Raw genomic sequence first — 15,593 nt, forward strand, 5'->3', positions numbered from 1 at the left:
GTCATATACATACTAAAAGCATTTACACACATAAACGAAACCAGAACCAAATCCTAAACCCTAAATACATCAATATAAATCAATATAAACGACATAATACACTTCTAAAACCTAACCCTAACACGTAAAGCCTAAACTCACCGGAATATGTCGAATAGACGGCGGAAAAAGACGATGATGTCGAAAAGAGTGGAAAGTCGATGATGTTGGACGAGGAACGATGTTGAGGAACGATGATCTTGATCTATGTTGAAGGGTATTTGGCAGTTGAGAAGACTGGTTTTGGAAGTCGGAGTGGGAGGGAGAATCGGGGAGGTTTTGTTTTAAATTAGGGCCGGAAAATTATATATAAGACTAAAGACGCGAATTACCATCCACGCGATTTAATCTAAATCGCGTGAGTTCATCAACGCGATTTAGATGAAACGCGTGGATGGTAATTCACGTACATTGAAAAACGCGAATTGCCAATCACGCGTTTCATCTAAATCGCGTTGATGAACTCACGCGATTTAGATTAAATCGCGTGAGTGGTAATTCGCGTCAATGAGCGTAAAATCTGGCGCCCGAGGGGTATTTCTGACATTTCGCAGGGCAAAAGGGCCCTTTTTGCCAACATTAGTAGGCGCGGGCCTTTTATGGAATTTCCCCTATTATGGGGGCCATTTCATCAAATTTCCCGAGCTAGGCCTAGAGAGTTTGTGTGAACTACATTTTTTATTTGTAAAACAAAAAAAGTTCTTACAATTTAAACATTACACTAAATCTGTTATATCTTTTAATTATAGCGTAAATTTACAAACCCAATTGCTTACATGATAATAAATTGATAGTTGAATGTATTGAATTGAAAGACTTTTAGGTTGATTTGTATATTAGAAAAGATATTTATTTTTATAAAAAGCATACTAACTACTAAGCTATATAAACGTAAATAATGTGAATAAGATTGAATACATTATGTTTTAATAAAAATAAAATAGAAAGATGATGGAATTGGGTGAGATAAAAATAAATACTCAAATTTGTATTTGTATGCATGTTATAAATGTTAATCAGTATAAATCTCGTAAGAATAAGAATAAATATAAAATATTATTTATTTAAATATATTAGATAAAATTAATATTATTCAAATCTAATTAATTTTAAATTAGTTTTAGTCGGTAAGAATTAAGTTTAATTTTAAACTTAATATTAATATATATTTTATCCTTTCGGTACCCACTTAACCCTTCAATTGACTTTAATCTTGTGACTCACACTTTTTTATATTTATTTTTTATTCCCTCGGCAAATCACTCACCAATTTTAGTCGATCTCAATTGATGACACACATTTTATATCTCGTCAAACTCAACCATTAACCCTCTAATTGACCCTCACCTTACGACTCACACTTTTTCATATATCTCTTTATCCCCTCGGCAAACCGCCCACTAACCTTAATCTTACGACTCACACCTTTTCATATGCCTTTATCCCTCGAAAAATCAATCATCAATCTTAGTCAACCGCTCTCTTTTACTCCCACTTCAACAAATCAACAACCAATCTCAATTAATCACAGACCTCTTATCCAACGTCAAACCAACCACTAATTCCTGACCTCACACTCGATAAACCACCCATCACCCGACCTCCATCTCGTGACCTCACATTTTCAAATGTTCGTCATACTCAACTATTAACCCTCCAGTTGACATTTATCTTGTGACTCACACTTTTTCATATGTCCCTGTATCCCTCGGCAAACCACCTATTAATCATAATCTTGTGACTCACACTTTTTCATATGCCTCTATCCCTCGATAAACCACTCATCAATCTTAGTCAATCTCTCTCTTTTACTCTCACTTCAACAAATCAACAACCAATCTCAATTGATCACAGACCTCTTATTCAACGTCAAAACAACCACTAATTCCCGACCTCACACTCGACAAACCACCCATCACCCGACATTCATCTTGTGACCTCACGCTTTCAAATGCTCGTCATACCAAGCCCTAATTCCGACCTCACACTAACAAACCACCCACCACCCGACCTCCATCTAGTGATCTCAAACTTTCAAATGCTCGTCAAACCAACCAATAATTCCGACCTCACACTTTCAGATGTCTATCATTTGTTACAAGTTGCGCCACCATATATTATAGTCAAAAATAGAATCTTGAAAATATAAATTTGCATGTTTTGGGATTCGAACACTGTTCTTAAGAATGAAATGTAAACATTTAAACCGCTATACCACTTATGATTGTTCAAATAATTTTATTATTTTGTATATATAAATATATTTCCTTACTCTATATCATCTAACAAAATTATCTATATTAATATTAATTCAAGATATAAACAATTTTTTTTAGTTATAAATGCACCAAACTTATAGTTTTATATTTATTTATTATATATATATATATAAAAATATATATATATGACTTTATTAATGTTTAGCTTGAATTTTTTCTCCAAATCATTCATTATTATGTTAACATTAAATATTAAATTTAATTTTACAAATTAAAACTAATTTTAAATTAATTGAATTTGAATAATATTAACTAATCATAGTAAATACACCACGACCTAATCCACCTTGTTGTCATCTTTAACCACAAAGGAGTTCATTGATGTCGCTATATATTATAAATGTTTCTCTTTCAATATTTTCAACTAAGGGTGGTCATAATTTGAAATCTACTCGGGTTAAAATGTTTTCACAAAATCTATCCGGATTAACATTATAATAATACAAACAAACAAAGTAAACCAACAAAGTAAATCAAGTTTACTGTCGATATTACCTTTTAGTGACTGACAACTATCAATAACGACGGGAAAATATCGTCGTTATTGTCGAAATCATACCAAATATATTTATAACTTGTTATCAAACTTTGAATGTTTGTTATTTCCCTTAATTTGACAAATTAAAGATAATGGGAAGACAATGTAGTAATTGGAGATTAAGAGTTATCAATTCTTGACATTTAAAAACTTTAAATAACTATGTTTGAGCAACTTTGTACAAATTAGTTATATTTTTATAATGTTAAATAAAAAATAAATGATTTAAACCTATATACTGTTATTTTAATTTTAAATTTGGAAGCAAGAACAAACCTACCGAAATGATTAAAAAAATTTAATTAAGAAAGAGAGTAAGAAAGAGGAAAAAAAAAATCTAATGTGAATTATATACCAGATGACATGGATTAATGTGGTATTGATTGACTTTAAGTATTATTATTTATATATTGAATATAATCACTGTTTTCATAATATAATTAAATTTATTAGAATATAATAATTTAAGAAAAATAGATTATTGGGGGTAGGGTTTGACAATTAATCTCTACCTTATTCTAATTACAAAATATGTTATATAAGTTAATGAAACCAACATTATTGACATTAATAGGAAATATATAAAATATAGAGATTACAACTTTATTAGCATTCCAACATTCATTAATAAAGAAATATCTTTATTTATTTTTATTAAATCTAGGATCGATCAAGCGTAAGCAACGATCACAGATTGAACGGCTGGAATGCAATGAACAGTGTATCGAGAAAAGCCAGCTTTGTTGAGAACATCTTCCCATTGTTTTTGTGTCCTTTCTTTTCCGGTTTCAGTATGAGCCATCATCACCATATCCAACATGAGCCTCACATACTCAAGATCGTCTTCTTCCTTCACCTTCTCTTCCGCTTCCTCGACTCCGACTCCGTCTTCTTTAAGTAACGCCTCAACTATTATCACCTTTCCTTTGCCTTTCGGAAGAGCATCTTTACAATTCTTCAAGATCTTGATGCAATCTTCATCTCCCCAGTCATGCAGAGTCCACTAGAAGATAGGCAATGGAAATTGATGGCTTAAAATTTAACACAAGTGATAATTGAAACTTTTAATGATGGAAAATAATGTATGTAGAAATTGATGGCATACCAACTACCATATTAGTGAAGATGGGCTCGTTTCGGTAGCGATTTTACATTTTGTCAAAATAATTAAAATAATTCTATTTGTTAAAAAAGTGTGATAAAAAAAATTGTAGCATTATCTAAGGGTTTGTACAAAATAAAATTACTTTTTTCCTTGACATTTACTTTAAGATGTTACATCTAATTTATTCATACTTTTTATACCAACGTAAATAAAATTTGTTTTTTCAAAATTGACTATGATTGTGATGATGATTATTAATATTTTGTTCACCTTCATGAAAATTGCATCAGCTTTTGGAATCATTTTGAACATGTCCCCGCCAACATGTTCAACACCAACACATTCTTTTGCGACGGAAACAACATGTGGAAGATCAAAATTAATGCCACGAATCCACGGAAAAGCCTCCACCAGCAAATTCAGCGTCGTGCCATTCCCTCCACCGACATCCACAACCGACTCCAATCCTTGGAAAACCTCCGGACATCCTCGAATAATAGCTGGCACCGTCAGCCTGGCATCACACGCCATTGCATCGTTGATCATCTTGATACGGTCTGCATTTGCCTCAGCATAGCTCCATACATCCTTGCCGTTGGCTACTTCAAACGCGTGGGATTTGCAGTCAGTTAGGACACTTTTGCTTAGTCCCAACCAGGGTGCCAACATAAAAGGGCTGCTCTGCAACCGAATGAATGAGGCCATGCTTTTGTTATGGTTTCTCACGAGGAGACGAGAAATAGGAGTTGGGACATAGCCCTTTGATTTGGAGCCATCAATTTCTATGGGCTCTTCGCGAAAGATGCGACGATTGACTAAATATCGCATGATGCGGTGGAGGGTGGAAGGGGGACATCCGACGGCTGAGGATAGATCGGAGAGAGTCATGGGGCTATCGGCCACATGGTTTTCAAGGATGTCGGGTATGTCAAGATCAATGGCGCAACGAATTACTGCCATGTCTGCGAAGCCGAATACATAATTCCATATGTTAACTTGGGCATTAGCTTCTTCCTCATTTCTCTTAGCCATCTCTCTTTCTTTCTATGAATTTGTGTTTTCTCTTTCGATAGACATGTATATTTATAGTGGATCATTATTGGTATTGCATACTAAGTTTTACATTAATTTTAATTATGTTGCTCAAAATTAACTAACTGTTATGGATTTTAATATGGAGATCCAAGATCGAGAGAAGATCCGAAGAACAACGAAGAACGACTTAATGAACCATGAATCGTTCTTCATTTGAAGATTCACGTATATTTCCGTAATTAAATATAATCTCAATTTATCGACATAAAGTATTAAGATTATAGAATGAAAGAATAAATATTTAGAGAGACACCTGATAAATCTATTAGGATCCAAATTCTTAAATTAGAGCTTTAGGGTTTAAATCAACTTTATTGTTGTTATTAGTTTTCATAAATCCAAACTATTCTTATTATTTGCAGTCATTTAATTGACTTAAAATAAATTGATATCCTGTTTTTTAAATATTGAGTCAATTAAATAAAATAGTAATATCAATATAAAATTAAGAAATTTATTAATCAAATGTAATGTTAGTAAATACATTTTTAAGTTGAAGTTAATTTTATTAAATATTTAACTTTACATTAAGAAAAGTAATTATTATCATATATTAATTTTTTTTTTGTATAAGTTCTTAATCCCTCCCCAGTTTAAGCTCGATCCCGACTTTAACTCATTTGAACGGGTCACGTTTGCTCGCATTTGCATTGAAATCGACTCAACGAGTATAAAACCGGAAAAATTCGAGCTAAGATACCGGAATGGAAACATGGACACCATTAAGGTCATGTACGAGCAGCCGGAAAAAGATGACGGGGAAAAGCAAAAGAAGACTGTGGCCACCTCCGAACAAAAGAATGTCAAGGTAGTCAAGAAATCCTATATCGAAATACATAAAATAAACGAAAGCCACAACGAACACGTGAACGAGAACCAAACCGATCCCGATCCCACTAAGCCTGAAACTGAGGCCCTTTTCCCACTAATTAGGTTCGAAAAGCCCGGCGTCGACGCAGATGATAGCAAAAGGCAAAGCATCTCGAAAATCATGAGCTCCGAAACTAAAGAAAGCCGCAAAGTTGTCAAATAAACCACCTTAAGGGAAACAACTCATACGCTAAACTCCAAACTCAAGACCAAAAGGAAAAAAGTGACAAGAGAAGTTAGCATAGACGAAGAGTCGGAACTCTATCCGGAAATATATCCCAAAAGACATAATGGTGACAAGAAAGAAGGAGAGAAAGAACAAGGGCAAAGACAAGAGAGACGAGTCCGAGGAAATTAACCCCTATCATCTTGTTTTAGTTGATTGATTGTTAGTTTCATTCCTTATACACTTTTGTACTTTGATTTCATATTTGTGTGCGTTTCTTAGGCCAACTGTGGATTCTTCATGGTCATCGTGTGTTGACTTTGAGCAAATTATTGTAAGCTCAATTTCAACTCTTGTACTCCTTTTACCATTTTCGGGTCTTTTTAATTAATGGCGTAAGCCATTTCTATAAAAAACATCATCATCAAAATCAATATCATTTTTCTGCTATCATTTTATATGAAAAAAATCACCTTCATTTTTTTAAAAACTATTCAAAATTATATCATTAGGTTGGTTTAAGTTACAAGAGTTGTTCCTAAAAGATTAAAAATTTCGAGTTTGATTTACACTGAAACGCTTTAAGTTAGAGTCAGAAAAATATGACTATCAGGAGTCTTAAACAATAACTATTTAAATTTTCAGTTGGACTTCTATTTCTTCGGGAAAAAATCTTCTATTGATCGTTTTAATTGTGTCTTCATGTAAGTTGTCATGGTTACCTAGTGATATCCGTCAAAGTAATGACTTAATGCGTTGTACCTATTAGGCTTAAAAAAATTAAGATCTTGAAATAAATTCGACCATATTGAATATAATATAAGTTAGGTATATAGACGTTATATTACAGCTTATAACCAAATTAATATAATAATATTATAATAATAAATATAATATTATAATATTAAAATATTGTGATAATATTTTACAGATATACTATTCTATATTATAATATTCCTTCTCAATTTTAAGTTAGAAAATGTTTTGACAACTTAAGTTTGAAAATGAGATGTTGAAATGTTTATAAAGTAATCTTTAAACTTGATAAGCTCGTGAGGGTTGAAATTCATCCATTTACAATATGAAAGTGTATTAACTGATAAATCAGCGAAAAATATAGAATCTCATGGGCATTGACTGTTGGGACGAAACAATAATTGAAAAACTCCGAGAATACTCATGAGTGTTGAAATTCATTCAACAACGGGGTGTTTATGTGTTAACTAATAATCTATTGATAATGTAGACTCACATGGTCATTGAATGATGGGGTGAAAAGACAACTAAAAGAACTCTGGTGTTTTTTAGAATGATGGGTTTCGCATCTCCTTCGGAGTGCGACTAATCTTCGCGAATTAAGTACATAGGCCGCAAACACACTTAACTAGTTAACCAGGCGAGCGGAACTTTACGCCTGACAGGCTCGAACTCAAGACCTCATAGAGGTTGGGGATATACACGTATTGTTGCTGCTAGGCTAAAAAAAGTGGATGTACTCCGATATTACTCGTGAGTGTTGAGATCCATCCAACGACGGAATGACATTGTGTTGACTAAATACCTAACAAAAAATCTCTTATAATTGGATTAAGAACAACAAAAATATGGGAATTGACTGCTAAGATAAAACAACAACCGAAAAATAAATTTAGAGAATATGATAGTAGAAGAAAATAAGGACATCAACATATATAAACATTTTAAAGAAAAAAAATATTTAAAAAATCTAATAATAAATTTATGAAGATTATGACTTATGCTAATGAACGAAAATAAAGGTATGATATCATGTTAAAATAGAGAAAAATATTGTATTGAATGTTATATATAAGTTATATATAATATATAAACATTGTAAAGAAAAAATATATTGTGAGTAAAAAAAAAAGGGTAGGGCATTCGTCTAATATCAACCTTTTAAATTGGAGTTTGTTTATTTGTATTCTCATTTATTTATTTATTGGTAACATTTTACTTATACAAGTTTTGTTTTATTTCGAGATAATTTTCTAACAATGTTAAAACAATTTAAGTATGTCAAGCTATTAGTAGCTATTATCATTGAAATTTTTATCTTTGTTGTTTAAAAAAAAATTTATTAATCACAATATTGTAAAAGATCAGATGATCCATAATTTTGATAAAGTTACCTTTCACGTTCAAAAGCTGAAGTGGTTCATTTAAAGGAATATAAAGAACTACTAATAAAGCTCCATTATTATTATTATTATTATTATTATTATTATTATTATTATTATTATTATTATTATTATTATTATCCTTACCCCTTTTTTTGTTATTTAATTAATTAAAAAAATTAAAGAGCATACATAATGTTATTCAATAAATTAAAGGGTAATATGTACACTAGTTTCTATACATTTAACTAAGTTTAAGAATATATCTCTATGCATAATTTTGTTTTAAATTATTCTTGTAAAAAATAATTTTATTTGAAATTAATTAATTTTATATTTATTTTTATTTAAAATTATTCCTTATACATTTATTTTTGTTTCAAATAATTTAAAATGTTAATAAAAAAAAGTTAATTTGTGTTAAAAATATGTACAAAATCCTCTTGTACATGTTATATATATCCATTTTTAAATTTTCTAAGTCATACTGTGGGACAAACTTTCACATTCGTATTGAGATAACTTCTTCAACTTCATTCTCAAACGACGACGCATATGTTCTTTTTCATTTTCAGACAAAGGTTGTAGATTAAGACAACGACGAGGTTGTTACTCATTCGTCTCCTATATATTTATATAATTTGTGTTTGTGTTGTGCTTTCAAAATCATCTTTAAAAGATAAAGAATGTTGATGTTGAAAGAGAGAAAAATGTTTTATAATCATATAATTAAAATATAAATAATATAATAGAGATTGCGAAATATAAATATGATATTGTAATACAAAATTTATAATATATTTTAATTGGACAGTTATACATGACTTACACCAAAATGAAGATTATCCCCTTAATGAGAATGAATATAATTTAATTTGAAGACGAAATGAGTTTATTAATAAAATATACCATCTAAATTCGTATCTTTTTTTAGAAAACGGTTAATACCATTTTTTTAAAATCTCAAAAGTGAGAGAGTTAAGAATCATAGTTAGACAAACCCTAACTAAGATTAAAGGATGATAATCAACAGACCCTAAAGTATATTATTAGTAACATTCACACAATCATACAACAAATGTTACAAACTAAAATATTATAATCAATAGTAGCTCCTAATTATCCCAATCATGGTGTTTATTTTCATAAGTTTGATGCGTCCTATGATATTTTCCCCCTTCCCCTTGCGATGAAAGGAGATTGAATTGAAGAAGATGATGAATCTTGTTTATTCTCCTTGTGTAATCTTTCTTTGAACGTGTTGAGAAAAGATCTACACGCGATAAAAGAAGGTATAATGGTAAAGTGGTAAAGAATAATATAGAATACAAGATATAACGAGGTTCGGCTAATAATGCCTACATCCTCGGGGAGTCGTCAATTCTATTGATTTTCCATGGAATAATGGTCAAAATAAGTTACAATGTCTCTATTTATAGGAGTACATCAAAGCCAAAAGACTAAACTAATATTTCTAAGCCCAATAAAGGCTTAAAACTCATTACAATATATAAACTCTAATAAAATATGAGCTCAAAACCCAATAATCTCTACCTTGGGCGAATTTCGCGCTTATTGAGATGTGATGAATAAATTACAAATTCAACAATCTTCACATTGACGAATTTCATGTCCCTTAGGAAATACATGTGTCGTACCCATCACTCTCCACCTTGACAAAAATTAAGCCATCAATAAATAAGTGGGTTTTACACTTTAATCTTCACATTTGCTTAAGAAATTCATGAGATAATTTTACGTACCTCCATTTCCACTCAAGAGCTCTTATAAGAATAAAAATCTCCACCATCACATATATTGCGCCATCAAAAAGTTATGAGTCGCATATCAATCTTCACTGCTCGAGCCATTCACGAGATAAATCAGTATACCTCTTTTTTTCTCAAAAGCCCTTAGAAGATAAAATCATAGAGTTTATAATACCAAGTAAATTTGGGTAACCACGTTATTTCAACGACGAGAGACATTCAACAACTCTTCCCAATCTTTGTTCATACCCATTGACATATGCTGAAACTAGAATTAACAATTCTTTATTATGTCAAAATAATTTTTATTCTTGTTTTCCACAAACTGAGTGTCTTATTTTTCAAGTCTAACAATCGTCTGAAACCAAAATACGGAATAGACCCAACATAAATTTTATCGTCTACTTTTTCAAAATCATATATCTATTGAAAACTGAGGACACCCAAAAAACGAACTTCCATCATCTACTTTCTCAAAATAAGATATCGATCGAAATCGAGAAGACCCAAGACGGATAAGCATCCGTAGCCATCTCTGATTTTTCAAAGATGAAATTTCATCGTTTCTTAATCTTTTGACTCTGTTCAAAAGGTGAAATATTCACCATACTTTGGTCATTATTTTCATAACTTATATTTACTAGCTAGTATGCATTAGTATGCATGGTTGTTTTCATTATAATTGGATGATCTTCAAAAATGGTTTCATCCTTTAAGAAACAAATATAGTTAAAAACAACTTTTAGAAATTTAGAATCTTACCATTTTTTTAATGGATATTTGTTATTCTCTTGATTCTATCATTTAGAGCAAATAAGAAGAAATGATGACATGATGTAACACACGAAATATCCTTGTTTCGGAAAAGCTTGAGATTCGAGAAGTTGTGACCTCGGTTTGCGTGTTATATATATTTATTTTAAATAAAACATTATTTTTAAAAGATTCATGACATTATTCCTAACCGTTTAAAATTAATTATAACAATAATTAATTTCTGATCAAATTTTAAATAATCGGTTAGATTTGAAATGATCAAACAAAAATTTGATTAAGGAAATCTTTATTTTAAGTTAATTAAAAACAATTATTTTTAAAAGATTATTTATTCAATAAAAAGTCACCAATTAATTTTCAGTTTTAAAATCAATAAAAAAAATAAGTATACAAAATTATTTTTATATAGAGTTTCGTTTTGGTTCGTAGTTTGGTGATACTCGGAAAATGACTTTCGCGCTTCATCCTCCGTACCCGTTTTAAGACGGTCTCTATTTTAAAAAAAAATTGTCTTCTGAAAATTGGTTGTATAACGTTTTATTTAATCAATGATTCTTCCGGTCCTAGACATGCACATGTTATTGAGTATTAAAATTGTAACAACAAGTACATTTAGCTGATGATAATGACTAGGGAGGAGTATACATGAAGAACATCAATATTAAAGGCAATAGGGTTTAAAAATAAATCCCAAACAAGCCCTTACCAAAATATTGATTTATGGAAGTATCCCAAAATATTTTGAAATCATTTTCTATTTTTTGAGATTTTTAGAAAATGGTTTAGGATCCCAAAACTACAAAATAACTTTAGAATATTAAAATTGTAACCAAATAGAACTTAGGATCGGCGTCCTCGGCCTTAGGTGTGATTTTATCAACCGGGGTTAAAATCCTCGGTCTTGGGGTCAAGACCCCTCGGTCTGGGTGATAACATCCTCGGTCGGGTGCAAACGTCCCTTAGTCGAGTTGTTGAAGTCCTCAATCAAGGTCTCGGAATTCTCGGTCGGGTGTGAGAATTCTTGATTGGGGTGCCGAGGTTCTCGGTCGGATGCGAGACTTCTTGGTCGGTTATGAGAATTATCAATCGGACCTCTAGGTCTTTGGTTCGAAGATCCTCATTCGAATGTCGAAAAGCCTCGGTATCGAAAATTTTTCGGTCAGCTGCAGGAATCCTTGGCCGAATTCCCTCGGACGCGATCGAACCTAGGTTATGTTCGATCGCGTCTACAATTTTGATTGAGACCTGGATCTTTTGATTCGTGAGCATGGGAAACTTCACAAAGCTCACAGGATCATTATGAACATAATCTTGAGGTGTCATTCAATTGAGATGATGTTTCATTCAACCAAAATAGTTTTGATATAAAAAATCGAGTTAATAGTTTTTAGGATTTAATGAAGTGTAAGAAGAATGTCAATAGCTTCTTTATATTTCAATAATAAAACTAAAACATGAGCATTGCCTATTCATTTTGACCTATTCAATTAGAACTTAAAATTTTCATTTTTTTATGAAAAATTTGATTTTGATCAAACATGGCGGGATGGATAAAATATGATCGAAATAGGTTCCCAACATAATTAGAAATATGTTGGGAAGCTTTCTAGGTTGCTGTTTTTGAGCAATAACTCAAGAAAAGAAAACCTGATTTTGAATTTTTCAAATTCAAATTTGCGTTTTTCTAAATTTAGATTGATTGATTGTTCTTGTCTCAATAGAAAACTCACAAATGATCTTAAGATCGTTTCCCAATCAAAAAAATCAAATAACTAGACAATATATAAAACTGTCAAAACTATAATGTAAATCTTCCAATTCAAACTGGCAATTTGATATAGAGGATGATTGAAAGCTTACCAAGAGTTGGAGAACATTCCTTAGACCTAGGAAAGCTTTGGGGATGCCTGAATCCAAACTTTAAGGCCTTACATAGAATTTCCGAAAATCCACAAGCTTGAAGCTTTAATGGCGGATTTCTGAAAATCTTTGAGTAGAGGCTTGAGAGTTGATCGCTTGCCTTCAGATTGATCAAGGGAGGATATTTATAGCCACCCAATGTTAGTTCATCGATCAAGTGGACTTCATTTAGTCAAAATGCTATTTATGGTCTTTCGACTATTTTTCGGTCAATCAACGGCCTAGGCTGTGATGATGATAGTAGGCCTAGGAGAAATGATCACCATGGTAGAGTGCTCATTTCATATTTTTTTTTGAATGAGGCTAAAAGGTGGAGAAATGACAGAGTTCCATCTTTGAAAAATCAAAGATGATTGTTGTTCTTATCCGTCCGGCGTCGCGAGAAAGATGACGAACCAAGACGAAACCTCATAGTTTCAGGCGAATATCCAAATGTGGAATGCTCCGTCTAGGTTCCTTCCGCGATGGAGTGTGCCATCGTGTTTTGGCTAACATCGTTGTGGCGCGTGTTAGTTAATCTGGTGCTTCGCGAGCGCCTTTTCTCTATGGCAGCGGGCGGCGCGGACAACTCATGGGCGTTGGATGAAAATCCAGCGCCTATCTGATGTCTGTGACTCCTACTGCATTGAATCTTTTGGTTTTCGGCTGCACTTGATCATATATATATATATTTTTTTTATTTAACCTTACGGGTTTGTTTGAAATTGGTTCTTCTTTCATTTTTTGACTTTGTTTTTAAATCTTTAAAAATATACAAATATTTAAAATAAATATGTCATATTTTTTTCAGTTTATTTTATTTTTTTTGTATATATTTGGGTTAAATAAATAATTTATTTGCAATAAAATGTATACAATATTTTTCCTAAATTATTTATTTTAATCTCTTTTGTTTTTTTAAATTAATTTGGGACAAAATGAGTATAACATTTATCCCAAATTATTTTATTTTCTTTGGCCATTATCCTTAATTAATTAAGATTTAATTATCACAATTATTAATCCCAATTAATTGTTTAATTAAGTTTTGGCTTTGGTTTTAATTATTTTTATTTTATTTATTAAAAAATAATTAAAATGATTATTTTAAATTTATAAATTGAGTATGTAGATTTTTAATGCTTATAGAGTGCCTCTCTCGAATCAAGTTATTTTTAATATAATACTTTATATTAAAAATGGTTTAGGAGTTTCCGAGTTTGTTTGAGAACAAAATCACCTTCTTTAAGGTTTCTAGGTTTTACCTTTCTATTAAAGGTGTCTAACATTCGTTTTTGGTAGCATTTATATCTCTAATTTTTAATATAAAGTAAAAAAAATTAAATATAATAAAATTTATTAATTTAATTAAAACAAATCAAAGGATATAAAATTTATAATTATATACTTTTACTATTAAAGTGGATAGAAGATGTTTTTTCTCTCTACTTTGAATTTATCTCTTCATCATAATTCTCTAACCTCTTCATCCTAAGTTTATTCTCTAACATCTTCATTAAAATGGATTGAAATGGTGATTAATATAATTATAAATGAATAATAAGATTTGTACTGGTATATTTTGAAAATTTGGATAAAATGATTGATCCTCAATTTGAAATATGTTAGATCATAAAGAGATTGATTCAAATTGTAAGGTCAAAGAAGGTATGATTTCTATTATAATGATTCTTTTATTTTTTACTAACATAATAATTTGAGTAAAATAAATGAATGTTCTATTACGTTGTTAAAATAAATTAATGTTAGAATTAAATAAATATAATCAAAATGGCATGTCAACTGAAATGGATCACGTAAGAAAAATATATGTTAGAAAAAGAAATTGTTTTATGTATGAAATGAAAATTTATTTTAAATTTAAAATAATGTTTATTTATGATATAATGTTTTTGAATAATTATAATGTGTATAAACTTAAAAATTATGTTCATTATTATAAATTTGAAATTATAATGTGTTTATTAAATGGTGATAGAAATTAGAAAATTATGTTTACCTAGGTTCTGATTGTTTTAATCATGACTATTGTTGTATTGTTTTAAATATTATTTTTGAATTATTATTTTTTATAAAATTTATATAAATTATAATTTGTTGCTAATTTAGTATCTGAATGTTTTTTTTAGGTTTGAAGAAGGAAAGGAAATTGTTATAAATCTTAGGAATGATAATTTATTTTATTTGATTAGGTTAATAAACACCTTTTATTATATTATATTTAAATATAATTAAATTTTATTGTAATAATATTTTGATGTAATTATATTTTACATCATGTATTAAGAAAATTTTAATATATATTATTTTGTGTCAGTTATATATAGTATAAATAATTTAAATATAAGTTTTATTGGTCATTTTCTAAATTATTGTTTGTAAAAAAATTATTATTTATATACCACTATTAATTGTGATAATTTTACCGTAGTTAAAAGTAATTTCATTAAAATCATATTGAATAATAAAGGCGGTAAAAATACCATATATAATAGTCTATAACGATAGTTTTATAAATCGCAGTTAAAGACTATTAACTAAGGGCGATAAAGTTACCGTAGGTTCGCAGTTAATAGTCTCTAACTACAGTTTATAAAATTACAATTATACACTATTTATTACGGTGATTTACCGCACTTAATGGTTGTAGTTAAAAGTTTCATCGCTAAAAAAATGTTGTTTAATAATGGTGGTAAAGTAACTGCAGTTAAAGATGGTTGTGTAAGTTTAATAAATCGTCATTATAAATTATTAAGTGCGGTATTTTTCTGCCTTTATTGATTAATTTTTTTTAACAGCGATTGACGGCAGATATTTTACCGTCGTTAATATGCTTTAACTACGGAAAATATTTTATCCGCGATTAAAACTTTCTATAAATATTATTTTTTTTATTT

At 30.1% G+C, this 15,593-nt stretch overlaps 1 protein-coding gene across 1 annotated transcript; it reads right to left on the minus strand.

Annotated features, from left to right (window-relative positions):
* Nucleotides 1–3,526: 3,526 nt before the first annotated feature.
* LOC124915989 (acetylserotonin O-methyltransferase-like) lies at nt 3,527–5,019 on the minus strand. The gene is made up of 2 exons (XM_047456728.1): nt 4,232–5,019; nt 3,527–3,859 (listed from the first exon to the last, which is right to left on the minus strand). Exons 1-2 carry the CDS (start codon nt 4,991–4,993, stop codon nt 3,527–3,529), a joined length of 1,095 nt encoding a protein of 364 aa, XP_047312684.1. The 5' UTR covers nt 4,994–5,019.
* Nucleotides 5,020–15,593: the final 10,574 nt, after the last annotated feature.

This window comes from Impatiens glandulifera, chromosome 9 (genome assembly GCF_907164915.1).
Source record: "Impatiens glandulifera chromosome 9, dImpGla2.1, whole genome shotgun sequence".
Lineage (NCBI taxonomy): Eukaryota > Viridiplantae > Streptophyta > Magnoliopsida > Ericales > Balsaminaceae > Impatiens > Impatiens glandulifera.

What these genes read in the sequence shown, in the direction of transcription:
- LOC124915989 (XM_047456728.1), bottom strand. Translation starts at nt 4,993, where the DNA reads ATGGCTAAGAGAAATGAGGAAGAAGCTAATGCCCAAGTTAACATATGG. An exon ending in CTGATGCAATTTTCATGAAG is followed by an intron (nt 3,860 to 4,231) that starts GTGAACAAAATA and finishes CCTATCTTCTAG; the next exon opens with TGGACTCTGCATGACTGGGG.